The following is a 16,343-nucleotide window of genomic DNA, read 5'->3' as shown; positions in this document are numbered from 1 at the left end:
TTGCCTCTCTATTTGTGGAAACCCACAGACTGCCTCTCTTATCTCTTTTCTGGATACAGGCAAAGAAGCCATTTGGAAAGCATAGGTCAGGAGGTACATCACACACACCTTTAGTTAGATCCTCCCTCTGCATGAACCGAATCTTGATGCTCAGATATTTTGGGGGCACTTCGCCAGATGAAATAAGTCAGTGCCCACAAATTACCCTATTACCTGAAGCCTAGAAAGACCTAGTCAGTGCTTTACCCTAAAAGGCATAGCAGCAACTCTGTGAATGACTGGTTCACTCAAAGGCTATTTTGAGAGACAGGATTTTCTATAATTGTTGGTAATTTTTTAGGACTAAAGGTAAAAATGGGACTCTGACATGTAAGAGAATTCTCTTGACAATAGCTGTTAAAAAGACTTATTTTTATTTTTAAAGGTTGTATTTGGAACAGAGTGATTTTCATGAGAAGTTTGCTGGTGGAGATATATGTGTGGACAGATCATCAGAGTCTGTGACGTGTCACACCTTTGAATTAACGCTGAGGTCTTGCCTATATCCTCATATTGACAAGCAGTATCTTGATTGCTGTGGAAACCTCATGCGCACTCTAAAAAAAGATTACAGGTACAGTGGAGTCCTTCAGTTTTGGAAGTAGCCAGTACTTTAAGTGTATTGTATTTTAAGAACAGTTGAAAAACTTCTTTTAATGGGATAAATTTGATTTTACTACATTTTATTAATATGGAAATCTCCCTTTTTAAAATTATTTTATTGAAATAATGTTGGCTTACAACATTGTATATGTATTTTAGGGATAGAGGTTTACACCTCTTCAAATGTCTGTTAGTTACCATACCATACTCACTACCCAAGCATCAGTAACTCTCCAACATAGCCCATTGGGTGCTCTCCCGCATTCCCTCCCCAACTCCACCCTACCAGTTCTGCAGTTGAAGTTATTTTAAAGTCAATTTTTATTTCACTTTTTATAAAAATTTAATTTTGTTTAGAGTAGGAAATGGATATGCAATAAACAGTTTTTTTAAATCTCTTTTATTTTTTAAAGATTTATTCATTTATGCATACAAGAGTTGGGGTACAAGCCAGAGATGCGGGGGGTGTGAGAGAATCCACCAGAGACAGAGTGGGAAACAGAACAGGCAGACTGACTGAAATACACTGCTGAGGGGAGCAGCAGGCGAGACAGGAGAGGTCTGCTGCGCCATGTGGGTTGCTCCCTGGCCATCTGGGGATAGAACTCGTGCTGCAGAGCCTGTGGATTGCTTTGTGGTGTGGTGCTTAACCCCTTGCACCACCAGGGAAGCCCTAAGCAGTTTTCTTTTGAGAGGATTAGTGAGCCACCAATGTCTTAACTGTGTTGTGAAATTTAGTTCTTGATTTCTGAGAATCTATCCTTGCAAATGAAATACAAGAAAAAATACAAGAAAAAGCTTATTGCAGAAAACTGGCCATCAAAAAGTTTGCTCTCAGGGCCTCCCCGGTGGTGCAGCGGTTGAGCGCTGGGTTGCGAAGCTGCCCGTCAGCCTCTGCGGTGCCGGTTCCATCCCCGGCTGCTCCCCGGCCACCTGAGGAGGGTCCCACATGGCGCGCAGACCTCTCCTGCCGCCCGCTGCTCCCCTCAGCAGTGTACTTCTGTCCTTCTGCCTGCTCTGCTCCCCGTTCTGGCTCTGGTGAATTCTCTCACCCTCCCGCGCTTCTGACTGTACCCAGTGCTTGTATAAATAAATAAACAAATCTTTAAAAAAAAGAAATAGATGATGCTTTCAAAAAAAAAAAAAAAAAGTTTGCTCTCAGAGGGGAAGCATGAAATGACTTAATGTAATAGGTGACTAGTTCTTTAAGTTATGACATATCCAAAAAATTTTACGTATTCATTTATGAACTTTGTAAGGCTCATACTAATTATGCTTCTACATAGTTTTAAGTAATGTAAATGATCTTAAAGTTTAAGATGCAGGATATAATATATATAATATGGTAGAAACTATATTTTTCCAAATGCATAGGAAAAAATATGCTAAATAGTAGCAGTGGAAATTCACCCATTTGTGGAAGGACTTGAATTAACCTTGTTACCCTTTAATAAGACTGCCCGATTTCCTACAATATTATACATTTCTTCTTGATTAAAGTAAAACGTATACTAATATTTTATCAAGTCTTTAAGCGGTGTTAGTTATTCCTAGTGTTAATAAGTGTGGAGTGTAAACCTCTTTCTCACTGTGATGGAGTATGCAAAACCTAGCAGTGAACCAGAAGCTTGTCTTAAGAGCTTAAGCTCATTGTATCGCTTATTTTCTCTCCATTCAGGCTGGTTGAGTACTTACAGGCCATGAGAAATTTTTTCTTAATGGAAGGTGGTGATACTATGTATGACTTCTACACATCAATTTTTGATAAAATTAGAGAAAAAGAAACCTGGCAGAATGTGTCTTTTCTTAACGTCCAGCTCCAAGAAGCAGTAGGACAACGCTATCCTGAGGACAGTCTGCGGTAAACTATTAGGCAGCACCTTTTATTTTAAATATAAAACAATACGTGGCAAAACTCTTCTATGAATGTTTATATTACCTTTTTTAATTCTCACACTAGTCCTATGTATTTTACTAATGCGATTTTACTATTAGAAAACTGAGGTGAAGGTAGTTGAGTGACTGAGTCAGGAGAGGCAATGAGATGGGACCATCTAGCCGGTCAGGGTCTAGTGGCCCCCCCTTGTGTGGCTGGGTTCTGCTAGCCATGACACCTCCCCTCTCCTCAGCCCTTGCCCTGCAATGAATGGCTGCCTTTTCTGAGGTGGTCTCAGGTGGTATCTGAGAGAATGAGAGCAAAGCCCTCAGCGCCTCACAGACCCTCGCTTCCATTGCTTGCTGCTAGCCAAACCAAGTCACAGGCCAGCCCAAGTTTAGAGATGGGAAATATGTTCACACTTAATAGGCGGAATTGGGGGTTTGCATACCACTGTATTAGGTCATCCCCGACCATGGAACTGACCAACCCTCTGCTCCCCTGTAGTCAGCTGCTGAGCTCTGTGGGTTGGTACTGCTATGCTAAGTCTTAGTATAGCAGAGACTTATCTTCCACTCTGTTTAATGCGCCTTTTTCCTGTTCCATGACCCTGCCGGCCTTCCTTTCTTGGCACGCTCAGTGGCCCTTCAGAAGGAGAGGTAAGAAGGTACTAAGTAGTAGGTAACATTTACTACCTACCCTTGGCATCCTCTTCCTCATAGCAACACTGGGTGACCAGCTATCCACTACTTAGCAGTAGATAAAATAATTAATGTTTAATATTATTTAATTTTTTTTTTTTTTCTGTTATTGCTCATACTATCCCATCATCACCCAAAGGTGATGAGTCCTTTGACGCGAGTGTTCTGGGATAGTGCCCTGCCATCAGGACATCAGGACTGCTGTCAGGCCATCCTGTGCATTGGCTTCCGTGGACCTGTGCCCCTTGCCCAGGAGCACTTGTCTTGTCTTGTCTTACAGATCCCCCGATCTGGGTACCGGGGCATCACCAGTACCGTGTCTTCCCGACTCTGGGCTTTCTTGGTGGATAAGCCCAGAAATATGTAGAAGGAGAAAATATGAATCTTAAGCTCATGTTGATATTTCTTTTTCTCAAACTTTCTTGATTTGCCAATCTATGTAACTATATAATTTGGGGATTACAACTCCACACCTCCATGTGTGCACATGCTTCACTCCCCTTTCACCAAGCTCCAGTGCCCAGGCCCTGTCACAGTCCCTCTCCCACCAACTCCTCCCTCCCCCAACCCCCTCTGGTAACCACTCTGTTTTTCAGAGTCATAGAGTTATTTTTGTTGTGTTTTGTCAGTTTGTTTTCTTTGATCAGTTATATTCCTCAAATGAGTGAAACCATCCAGGAACTGTCTTTCACTCTCTGACTGATTTCATTTAGCATGATCACAAGAGCTATCCGTTTGGTCCCCAAAGGCACTATTTCATCTTTTTTTTTTAATAGTTAAGTAGTAGTCCATTGTGCATATATTCCACAAGTTCTTTATCTAGCCATGTCTCGGGGCATTGAGACTCATTAGGTTGGTTCCGTGTCTTGGCTATTGTGAATAATGCTGCTGTAAATAGAGGAGTGTATAATGCCTTTGGTATTGGTGTTTTCATAACCTTTGGGTAAATATTTAGCAGTGGCATTGCAGGATCATATGATATTTCCATTTTTAGTTTTGTGCAGAATTTCCATACCCTTTTCATTGGAGACATTCCTGCCGACAATAGATGGATGTTTTTTTCTCTACATCCTGGCCAATATTTGTTGTTTCCAGATTTTTTTTTATATATATATAGGCCATTCCCACAGGGATAAGGAGATATGTCTGTGTAGTTTTGACTTGTTTCCCTTATAATAAGTGATGCTGAGCATTTTTTTCTGTCCCTGTGGGCCATCTGAATGTTGTCTGTGGAGAAATGTCTAGCTCTCTTGCCCATTTTTTGATTGAGTTGGTTTTTGTTGTCACTGCTGCATTGTATAAGTTCTTTATATGTTCTGGAAATTAACCTCTGGTCAGATAAGTGATATGCACATGTCTTCTCCCAGTCTACAGGTTGCCTTTTGTTTTTGTTTCCTTTACAGTTGGAGTTGTGTCCCCAAATTCATCTCTGCGGTTGGTGTCCAAGAGAGCATTGCCTGTGTTTTTTTTTTATGTGTTTTATGTTCTCAAGTCTTATATCCAAGTCTTTTGTCCACCTTGAATTGGTGTTTATGTATGGAGTAAAGATCTAATTTCATTGTTTTGCATGTGGCTGTTAAAGCTTCCCAGTATTTAGGAGATTTTCCTTTTCACATTGTGTGGTCGTGACTCCTTTGTCAGATTATAGGATTTTACTTAGTTGATTTTCATTTGTATCTATTCCCTTGAGTACTTAGTAGCACATTATCATAAATACATATTTGCTTTGTTCTATAATAAATAGTAGTTCCAATGAAATAAGAGTAGCACCAAGCACTCTGAGCACGTAAAGCATACTTGTGATTATTTTCCCTTTCTTGTACTTTCAAGTCATCAAAATCCTCTATTTCAAGGTCACTTGGAATGTTTCTCCATGTAATTATACCACCAACCTGATAGAGGGTTGGAGTCCTTTTTTTTTTTTTTTATTTCTACTTTTAGGAATTTCTTTGTTTTCTTTTTCCTCTTGATTCAATTTTATTTTTTAGTTATGTAACATAGCTGTATGTTTCTTAAGTTAAAATTGTTGATGCAAAGGTACTTTTAGGGAGATCTGGCTTCTAGTCCTTCCCATTTTCCCTGTTCCTTATAAATAACCATTTTGTATTAGACTTTGCTTTATCCACCTACTTTTCAAAAACACATGTATATGTATTCCTTTTCCTCCTCACATGTTACACAAAAGGCAGCATGCAGTGTACACTCTCTGACACCTGGTTTATTTTTCTTACATAAATATTACGTCCTGGACCCACTCCACAGTGAGCCTGTCCTTGCTCATCACAGCTGACTTTCCGCCTTGTTCATTCAGCCAGCTGTCCTATTGTTGGGCCTTCGGGTTTCAGTTCTCTTGCTATGCGTGTTTGCAATGACTGCTCTTATACGTCTCACTTCCCATTTGCCAGTGTTGTTTACAAGTGTATTCCTCGAATGGTACTGCTGTGTGATTCTGCCCCAGAGTGGAAAGCATGTGCGCTTCTGCCAGCTGCACCAAAGTCCTCTTCCTAAAGTCTGCATCTTTTCTAACTCCTACCAGCAATGTGCAGAGTAGCTTCTCCATAGCCTCACCAACAGAAGATGTCAAACTTTTGGGGTGTCATCAGTCTGATGGTGACAAACCACATCTCAGTGTAGTTTTAATTTACATTTTTCTCATTATGAGTGAATTCATGAGTTTAGTCATCATTCCAGAGGTTTACTTTTGCATTTCTTTTAAGCTGAACAATCCATACCTCTTGCCACTATTTCTATCAGTATCAGGTTGTTGGTCTTAATTGGCTTCATTTTTAGAAGCTTTTTACATGTTTCCCAACTTGACACTTGTCATCTTATGCTGCTGATGGATAATGATTGTTTTGTGTTACAGACCTGTTTCATTTTATGGCATACCCAAAGTTTTAATCTTTCCCAAGTTATAAAAAAAACTCACCCATTTTCTCTCTCTAATGCTTGAATGAATTTTTTGCATTTTAGATCTTGAGCCATTTGGAATTTATCCAGCTACAAACTGTGAGAAATCAGTTTGGTTCTGTCCTTTTCCAAATGACTGTAGTTGATTCCCGTGGCTTACGTATTTTTTCAAAATCCATCTTACTCCATTTATTTGAGATGCTCGTTCATCATCAGATTTTCATTGCACCTAGATCCCTTTCTGGATTTCTGTAGCCTGTTTCATTTCTGTAGCCTGATTTTTCTATCCATGTGTCAGTATCATTCTATGTTACTAACAGAGCTTTCCTGGCTATGGGTATTCTTGGTTTGTTTTTTTTTTTTGTTTTTTTTTTTGTTTTTTTTTTTTTCAGATGTATTTTGCCATCAACTTGTCTAGCTCCTCCAGTTTGTATCGAGATTGTGTTCCATTGATAGATTAGCCCAGGACAAAGGAGCTACCCTGCAGTACCCCTTCTGCTGTGGCTCCCTGGTTCATGGTGTCATCTGTGCCCTCCCGTTGGCAAAGTCCCAGCACCAATGCCAGAGCTGCTCTCCTGCCCACTCAGTGCCCCCAACTTGTATCCCTCCCACAACCTTGCTCTGAGCAGCCTCTTGAAGGTCCATCCCCCTTCCCCTGCCCTGGGCATAGCTTCTCTCTCTCCTGCCTCAGCACTTTTTCCAGGATAGTTCCAGTCCATGGTACTGGCTTCAGCAGCCCCAGTGGCCTGCACATCAATAACTTTAACCTAGGTTTTTGCATAGCCAGCAGCTGGTGACAATACACAAATGCCATGTGTCTAGAACTGAGCTCATCATCTCCTCTTCCCAAGCCATCCTTTGTTTCTTCTGGCCGAGGCACCACTGTTCATCCCCGTGCCTGAAGACAGGCTATGCCTCCCTGCATCCCTTCTCCTTCTCCCGTCCCTGACATTGAGTCTCTGCCTTCAGGCTGGTTCTGCCTTCAGGCTGACTTTCCCCATTCAGCGCTTGCTCAGCACCCTATTAAGCTACCTTCCCTCCCTTTGTATCTCAGCTCATCCCCTTCCATTTGACCTAGCCAGACCCCATCAGTAACACATTCCACCACTACTCATTCTTGGACTCTTCATTGGTGCCTCTTAACATATGCTTCTCATGAAGGAGAATGAGCTCTACTGTCTGGCTTGTTTGCCCAGCCTCGTCTCTCATAAGAAAGACACATAAAGACATGCCACTCTTCCTAACACACTTTACATCCCGGGGGCATTTTTATTTCTCTAAGAGCCATGCTCTTCCTCCCTCTGAGCCTTCCTGCTTCCTCCTGTTGTGTGCTTTTCCCTTCACATATCCTGGTATATTCTGTGCTACAGAGTTCCACACGGACTGGCTGGGTGTGGGCCTGATTTCTGCTTGATGACTGGAGCATAACTCTGCATACTTGCTCTGGGCTATGAGCCCCTGTAAGGGGTGAAGGGATCAGTTTTCTATTTCCTGCTTGGCATGCCATCTAACAATTAAGCTAGTCAGCAAGTACCTATTAAGCACTTAGTGGACACATATTTCAAGCTGAAAAAATGTCTGATCAGTGCCTGAGACGTGAAATGAGTCAGCCAATTCATAGACACTGTGCCACCTTTTATATCCCTGTTCCTAGGGCTCACTTCCTGCGTCTGCATTACCCTTTTACCTTGCCTGGTCACAACCAGCATCATGACTTTGTGCCTCTATAACCTGAGAATGTGACATAACTTCTCAGTCCACTGACAGGACTTTGAGCACCAGACAAGAACACGAGGCCACACAGTGTCCAGTGAAGGGAAATGTCTGTACCCTGTGTTTGGTGCTCTCTGTTGAGGATCACATTCAAACCAACATCCAGAAGGAGTGGATAAAGCGGTACCCCACACTTCAGAAGAGACCCATTCTTGTCAGTGCTCATGCCCCACATACCCTCTGTCCCCTCCACCTACAACACAAACTTGGCCTTCTGAGCTGGTGTCTGAGGTTTACCAAAATGAAGCATCCAGCTATTGCAGTTACATCTTTATCTCTGACTTTGTTTTCTTCCTAATTAATACAATTATTAAGTATATCTTCTCTTTTTACCAAAACCTATTTAAAACATCTTTAGGGCTTCCCCGGTGGCACAGCGGTTGAGCGCGGGGTTGCGAAGCTGCCCGCAGCCTCTGCAGTGCCGGTTCGATCCCCGGCTGCTCCCCGGCCACCAGAGGAGGGTCCCACATGGCCCGCCCGCTGCTCCCCTCAGCAGTGTACTTCGGTCCTTCTGCCTGTTCTGTATCCTGCTCTGACTCTGGTGAATTCTCTCACCCTCCCGCGCTTCTGACTGTACCCAGTGCTTGTATGAATAAATAAATAAATAAATAAATCTTTAAAAAAAAAAAAAAATAAAACATCTTTATTTCTAATATCAAGTTCCTAATCTGGAATATATGCTAGGAAATAATGCCTTTATCGGAACTGTTGCATTCTTTTTATGAAATACAGTGTCTCTCTTTTTTTTTTTTAATCTTTTTTTTTCTTTCTTTTTTTTTCTTTTTTTTTCCTAATTAAAATCTCCCGGGGATCTGGAAGAGGCAGCGCATCGAATCTGTAAATGACATTAGGGGATGTGGCCTTTTTATTTATTTTTTAATATTTACTTATGCATACAGGAACTGGGGTACAGGCCAGAAAGGTGGGGGTGGAGGTGGAGGTAGGGGTGGTGAAAGGATTCACCAGAGACAGAGTGGGGAACAGAGCAGGCAGATGGACTGAAGTACACTGCTGAGGGGAGCAGCAGGCGAGACAGGAGAGGTCTGCCGCGCCATGTGGGTAGCTCCTTGGCTGGGGATCGAACTCGCGCTGCAGTGGCTGTGGATTGCTTCATAAGTTGCGTCTTAACCCCTTGCACCACCATGGAGGCCCTACAGTGTCTCTTTTGAAATATGTTAGTAATGCTAATGATTTAAAAGATTTTTATGTGAGCACTTTCAAAAACTAAAACTGAAATTTCTTCTTGTAGTCTATCTATATCTTTTGAAAATGTTGACACAGCTAAGAAGAAACTCCCTGTTCATATCTTGGATGGCCTGACCCTGAGCTACAAGGTATGTGCTGATATTCTTTGTAAGAACATTGTTTTCAATTAATAAAACGTGCAGGGCCTCCCCTGGTGGTGCAGCGGTTGAGCGCTGGGTTGTGAAGCTGCCTGTAGCCTCTACAGCGCCGATTCAATCCCCGGCCGCCGGGCGAGGGTCCCACATGGCGCGCAGACCTCTCCTGCTGCCCGCTGCTCCTCTCAGCAGTGTACTTCATCAGTCTGCCTGCTCTGCTCTGTTCTCCCCTCTGGCTCTGGTGAATTCTCTCACTCTCCTGCGCTTCTGACTGTACCCAGTGCTTGTATAAGTAAAATAAATCTTTGGAAAAAAAAAATTAAAACATGGAAGTAATAGGTTACTTTCTATTCTAATTTCCTATTTTTGTTTTCATAGGTCCCATGGCCTGTGGACATTGTTATAAGTTCAGAATGTCAAAAAATTTATAATCAAGTGTTCCTTCTTTTACTGCAAATAAAGTGGGCAAAATATAGTCTGGATGTTTTGCTATTTGGTGGTAAGATGTATTTTCAACAGATAAATTATAATTTCATTTTAAACCTGAAAAAAGGAAGCATGTTGTCTTTGGTCATATTTTATGGGTATACAGATAACTTGTATTTATAGCAGCAGCAGATTTACAGACCTCAGAATTAACTTTCCTGAATGAAATATCCAGAAGTTGTATTAGTCTGAAATAACCTGGTAAGGAACCTAGCCAGAATAAATACTCTTCTTAGATTATGCAAACGTTTTTAATGGCAAGTTAATAGGACTTTGCATTTACATTTTAATGGCAGTGATAATGCAGATGATATAGGGAACTTTTCACAGCTTCACCTTCCAGAGGTGAAGATGGGGTCCCTCCTGCAGTGCCCTTTGCAGAATTGCCCTGTGCCGTAGTACTGGTGGGGTTTGAGAAGCTCCTCTTCCCCCCATTCTGCCTTTTCAATCTTTTTATAGAACTTGCTAGTACTGCTGAAAAACCACAACTTAAAGAAGGACTTGTATGTGAACAAGACATAGCTGCTCAGTTTGGACCACAGAAGGAACCAGTGAGGCAGCAGATTCATCGTATGTTCCTCTTAAGAGTAAAGCTCATGCACTTTGTGAACAGCTTGCACAACTACATCATGACCAGGGTTTGTATCTGTCCGTCTGCTCAACTCTGTCACCTTGTATACAGCTCACTATTCATAGAGAGTTAGTTGTGATACATTTATAAATTCAAAGGAAACCATAAAATGCTTATATACTGTTAGTGTGAAAATAGCACACCTTAAAAATAATGTGCCAATGGGGGAAATATTTTTTAAAAGTGGACGTATATCCAGGGCCTGCTGAGCCTGTTGGCCCTCCCTCCAGCAACCCCTTGGGACAGGCGCTCCCAGAGCCCCTCTTTGGGAATTGCCTTCGGAACTTGCTGATAGTCCCTAAAATTTCATCAGTGTGACAGAACTTCCCCTGGAAAATGTCTTCAGTTTTCAGTAACAGCTAAAATCTATCAGGTTGGTGTGGTGTGTAAGGAGGAAGATGTAGCCAGATTATTACACTTAATGAAAGTGTATATTACTTCTATTTTCATTTTCTTAAAACAAGAAGTAACCCATTTCAAAGTAAATGAAACTGTTTTGCTTATAGATCTTAAAAGTTGTTTTAGAGAAACACTGACAGAGGAGTTCGTGCATTTGAATAGTATCAGTATTATTGGAGTATAGTACTCATTTGGGGTTTAAAATCATTCATGAAAAAAACCTCATTCATAGTCATTCTATATGTTAAGTTCTAACACCTATCTTGTTTGGATGAATGATAACCTTTGGAGCCTGGGTTTCACACACGGTGGCCGTGGCAGAGCTCTCTGTGGCTGCCTTGGCGGTCTCAGAAGGCCAGCCGTATCCCTTCACTGTTGAGAGTTAAGCGGTAGAAGTCCAGGTTTTTGCCTCATTTGTTTTTGTTTTCTAGTTGAAGTACATCTATGTTGCCTTTAAAGAAAAAACCAATATATGAATAGTGCAACTTATAAAAGTATACATGTTTATTATAATTATCTGTACTATATTAGATAATTACAATGTCTAATGTATCTGTATTATAATATAAATTTATATTTAACAAGTTTACCTGATAATTTGTTTTGAAAATCAGTGCATTTTCTGTATGGTTTGATATACTTGCCCCTCCCTTCAGGGAACAGCCTATTAGTAAGAAGGCTAAAAACCCAGACTCTAAATAATACTTTATAAATCTGACAGATATAATTAATAAAGGAGGAATGGTAAAAAGTTTTGTGTTTGGCACACAAGTCCTCAAAGAAGTCTACTGGTTATAAACTTGCCATCTTTCTCTTCCAAGATTCTTCACAGTACCGGGCTAGAGTTTCAGCATCAAGTTGAGGAAGCCAAAGATTTAGATCAGTTGATTAAAATTCACTACAGATACTTGTCAACCATTCATGACCGATGTCTACTGAGAGAAAAGGTACGTGGCATGTTACCTGCATACTTAGCCACTGAAGCAGGAAGTGAAGTTGGCCAAGGGAGGTTGTCCCTGTGGAATTTTATACCAATTTGGCATCTATTCTACATAATAGTCTTTAAGAAAGGACCAGATCAAATGAGCTTGCAAATTTGTGCCTTATTACCAGAAATTACTTGAGATAAACAAGAACTGTGTCGTGACAGCTTGTACACACTATATTGCGCTTGTATTTATTGAAATAATTGGATCTACTTTTGTGGAATACTTGTGTTTTGGTCAGAAAGTGTGTCCAGCCTAGCTTGGTTGTATAGAATTAAATCATCTCATAGCCTTTGGGATTATGGGGAGTTTAGGCGGCGCCCCGGGAAATGGCAGGTGGCTTTTGGTCAGCCTGGGTCTCTAGTACGTAGCCATATGGCCTGATGCTCAATGCACTTTGTTGGGAGCTTCAAGCTCTTCCTTACACATAAAAGGCAGGTCGTTGCTCTAATGAGCTTTTTCTCTGACTCATTTAAATTAAGTAGAAGTTTTGGTGTCAGAGCCTAATATAGTTTAAGAACCTGTGTTGAGTCCCTGGCTTTGATCTCCAGGTCAGCTTTGTGAAAGAAGCCATCATGAAGGTGTTGAACTTGGCACTCATGTTTGCAGAAGGTTGGCAGGCGGGCCTGGGAGCTTGGCGGTAAGCATGTGGCTTGTGGAGCCTCCGTTGTGACCATCTCAGCCCCTCCTCTAACTAGCTTCATTCTGGGAGGTTGTTTGTCCATCTGGGGTAACACATCACATACCACTTATATTTCAGAGAAGGATTAGTTCATCTAAACTGAACAGCACCAAGTGTGCAAATCTTTTATGAGCAATAAAGCAATAAGAAAAACCTTAAGTTTTCAAATTAACCAGCAAATATTCTTGGATCACATTCTTATTGTGTTGTATAGGTTTTGTTAAATTTTCATTATGGACACCTGTAAACATACAGAGAAATGGAGGAAAAGGTAAAGCCTGGATGCCATCACCCCACTTCAGCAATTGCCCACATAGACCAGTTCTACTTTCTGTTGTTCACCCACCCCCAGTCATAGGTGCTGAATTATTTTAAAGCAAATTCTTGACATGCTAGATTATAATCCACAGTTGTATTTTAGATGAGCTATGAAAGATACTCTTGTGTGTTACTTTTACAACGTTTGGCATTCACATCTGTCACATAGAAAGGGTAGAGCCCTGAAGTCACAGGACAGTGAGGGTCCAGGAACTTACTCTTCTACCCAGAGCACCACCCGCTACTGTTACTTTGTGCAGCTTACACTTTGTCCATGTCTTGTTTATAAAATTAATGCAGTGATAATGCTATTTTCCCTGAAATAAAAGTGCAAGTCTGACCAGTGGGTTGTTGGGATAATAGCTTGTACATAGTCTGCGTCCATAATGAGGGGAACCTCATTATAGTGCTAATCTAAAACCTGACACTATGGCTGTGTCATAGCACTCTGAATGAAAAACCAAGTTAGTAGGTTAAACTCATAATTGCAGGGGTGAAAATTGCTGTTATTATTGTCTCATCGTGTGAGAAGCACATTTTTCTTCCCATGGCACTGTGGAGTGGAAGAGAAAATAGTAACACCATTGCCTATGCTTTGCCAAAATTGAACTGTTTCAATTTCTTCAGCTAGTGAGTTGTAAGAAAAAAGCAGGTAGTGAGGACTTAAGCATATCAACCATCGAAATGTATGGAAATTAAGTTGACCCTGATTAAAACTTAAAAGTGCAAAATAACAAGCAATGTGGAATTTGAACACTGACTGGTTATTTGATGTTAAAAAATCATTAAATAATTTTAAGTAAAGGTATTATGTCTGTGTTTTAAAAGGAGACTTTCTCTAATGTACAGACACTGAAATATTTATAACTGAAATGCTGTAATGTCTCAGATTTGCTTCTAAATAGCCTGGTGGGGCTGAGGTATTAAGTTGCTTGGGGTGGTGACAACTGTACTTCTATGTATGTTTGATATTTCATGTGTCAGAGTTTTTAAGCAGCTTTTAAATTTAGGGTATTATATCTTTGCTGTGTTCCTTATTTCCTAAAGATATATTTGTAAAAAAGAACCGTGCAGTGGAAAAGGGAATGTCCCAGTCCTAGCTCCATAGCTGTTACCATCCTGAATCAGCAGTTTTATATCCTCATGAACCTTCCCTTCAGACACTTGGAAAGTTTTTATTTTAAAACAGGACAAGATGTTTTATATTTTATAATCTTTAGACTCAGGATTCTAAAATATTAAAGAACATTTGAAATTACTCCAAAGATATTTTTTAGTCTACTGTTAACCCCTTATGCACGTACTTAAAATTTACCTTCTCGGTCAGAACAAAACAGCAAAACTAGCGGGCAAATTAAAGATCTGAGACATACAGTCGGGTACAGTGGGAGGTCAAAAACAGAATGAAAGAGCACAAGTGACTACGGTGACGTGGTGGGAGATTCACAGGGACTACACCTTAAGGGAGAAATCAAATACTGTATAAAAACGAACAAGGATATAAGGGGGGAAATTTTTTTAATTTCAATTAATTAAATAAATTTGCCTTCCTTCCTAGAATGGAATCTATAGAGAAAATGGAATCTGATTTTAAAAACTGCCATATGTTTCTCGTAACCATTTTAAACAAAGCTGTCTGCCGAGGATCCTTTCCCCATTGTGAGTACTATTTCATTTTTTCTCGAAGCTCAGTTATGTGTTACTGTTTTGATACTGGTCTCATGAATAATGAGAATTGTTCACCATTTTCAAACCTGGAAATTCCTTCAGCAGTGGTCCATGCTTTGTTTTGTCACAGTGGGGTGAATAAATGCACATGTAAAGCAGGAGATGAAAGATCATGCTTTCTAGCTAGTGCGTCATTTGTTACACTGGTGGTTTTCTAAAATGTATTAAATAAAGTACACAGCAGAATACATTTCACACATTACTAGTTCGTGTAGTCTTTGTAATTATTCCTTTTCAAAAGATAGGGCTGGTTTTGCTTTTTTTTTTTTTTTAAGCAATTTTAAAACTCCCGAGGCTACCTCTTATCATAGGGAAATGCAGGTCTGACAGCTCAGAGCAGGGTGTGAATCAGGCAGAGATCCGTGGGGTGAGTCACAGGGAGAAGAGAGCTATTTAATCTACAGAGACAAAGAACAAAGTAATATCTCTTTGTGGCGGGGGGGGGGGGTTTGGAGAAGTATGCAGGGTTAATGATCTCTTTCCTACTTTTGCATATTCAAATTGTGGATATACTCTTCAGGAGTAGCTGAGCATCCTCTTAAATACTGGGTAGAATTGTATTGGAGGAAACACCGCTGCATTTGTCTGTTTTTGCACTGGGTGATCATTATGCCAGTAAGATTCCATTGGTGGTTACAGCATGGCATTTTGCTAGGAACGGCCTCCAGATTGCTTGACATATGGGACAAATGTGATTTATTCACAGAAATGCCTAGAGTTTTTGTTTTCAGAATTAAAAGGTCTGAAATAGAAATAAATCATACTTTTTAAATTTTTGCTTAATAAATGAAGAGTATCTTTATTATACAATAAAATAATAAATATTTAAACTTGTTTTTTAAATCTTTTCTTCTTCCCACAGTGGAATCTCTAGCACTGTCCCTCATGGCCGGCATGGAACAAAGTTAAAGATCTCAATGCAGTAAACATCACAGACCTAATCTGCATTTTGACCACATGCAGAATCTTTAGTTTGGCTCATTTTTAAAACTTACCTACTATCAACACAGATGGGTTGTTACTGTCTTTACTACCTGTTTTCTCTGGAGACTATTAGAGAATGTATAGGCTGTATATATTGTATCAATAATGCAAAATGTACACAGGCTGTTGCAATTATATTTCTTACTGTAAGCTATAGCTATATGGTATTTATGCCTTTAAATGTGAATTATATCATTTTTAAGAATAGAATTTAATATTAAAAATAATTTAAACTTTTAAATTTCTTTTGTTCTCCTTTTGCTCGGTCACAGAATTTTTATAGAGAGTTTTAGATGCCATCTTCCCAGAAAGTTGTCTTAGTTTTGGCTGTCAAAAAATGTATTTTTTATATGTCTGGTTAGTTCCAATATCAAATGTAAAAGCCAACAACTTCACCTAAGACCAACTGTTGGTTATTATTTGGCACTTCTCAGCAATATTTGTGAGCTAGTCAGTTATATTTAAATAAAATTATGCTTACCACATTTTACACATCTCCTTTTTATATTTCCTGGGATGTCTAGCATTTACATCAGCACTATGTTTACCAATTTTTTTTAATGATTTGTTTATTTATGCATACAAAAACGGGGGTACAGGCCAGTGGTGCAGGGGGGAGGGTGGTGAGAGGATTGACCAGAAACAAAGTGGCGAGCAGAACAGGCAGATCTACTGAAATACACTGCTGAGGGGAGCAGCGGGCCAGGCAGGAGAGGTCTGCTGCGCCATGTGGGTCACCTCCCTGGCTGGGGATCGACCTTGTGCTTCAGTGGCTGTGGATAGATTCATAGTGCTGCGTCTTAACTCCTTGGGCCACCAGGCAGGCCCTGTTTACCAATTTTAACCATAACAACTGAATTTCAAATAGTCACAGAGCTGAGCACCAC

At 40.4% G+C, this 16,343-nt stretch overlaps 1 protein-coding gene across 1 annotated transcript in view; it reads left to right on the top strand.

Moving 5' to 3' along the window:
• The window catches only part of TUBGCP5 (tubulin gamma complex associated protein 5), a 31,773-nt gene extending 15,839 nt beyond the window's left edge, over nt 1–15,934 (top strand). Inside the window, exons 15-23 of the mRNA XM_037510148.2 lie at nt 425–613; nt 2,321–2,503; nt 9,152–9,236; nt 9,621–9,741; nt 10,188–10,366; nt 11,580–11,705; nt 12,296–12,384; nt 14,303–14,403; nt 15,335–15,934. Of these exons, the coding sequence (XP_037366045.1) occupies nt 425–613; nt 2,321–2,503; nt 9,152–9,236; nt 9,621–9,741; nt 10,188–10,366; nt 11,580–11,705; nt 12,296–12,384; nt 14,303–14,403; nt 15,335–15,381 (1,120 nt within the window). The 3' untranslated portion in view covers nt 15,382–15,934. The remainder of the gene's footprint in view (nt 1–424; nt 614–2,320; nt 2,504–9,151; nt 9,237–9,620; nt 9,742–10,187; nt 10,367–11,579; nt 11,706–12,295; nt 12,385–14,302; nt 14,404–15,334) is intronic.
• The last annotated feature ends 409 nt before the right edge of the window (nt 15,935–16,343 follow it).

The sequence above is a fragment of the Talpa occidentalis genome, unplaced genomic scaffold, assembly GCF_014898055.3.
Source record: "Talpa occidentalis isolate TD23 unplaced genomic scaffold, MPIMG_talOcc4v2.1 talOcc4.14, whole genome shotgun sequence".
Lineage (NCBI taxonomy): Eukaryota > Metazoa > Chordata > Mammalia > Eulipotyphla > Talpidae > Talpa > Talpa occidentalis.
The sequence above is the reverse complement of the archived record's forward strand: the minus strand, read 5'-3'. Positions and strand labels throughout refer to the sequence as shown.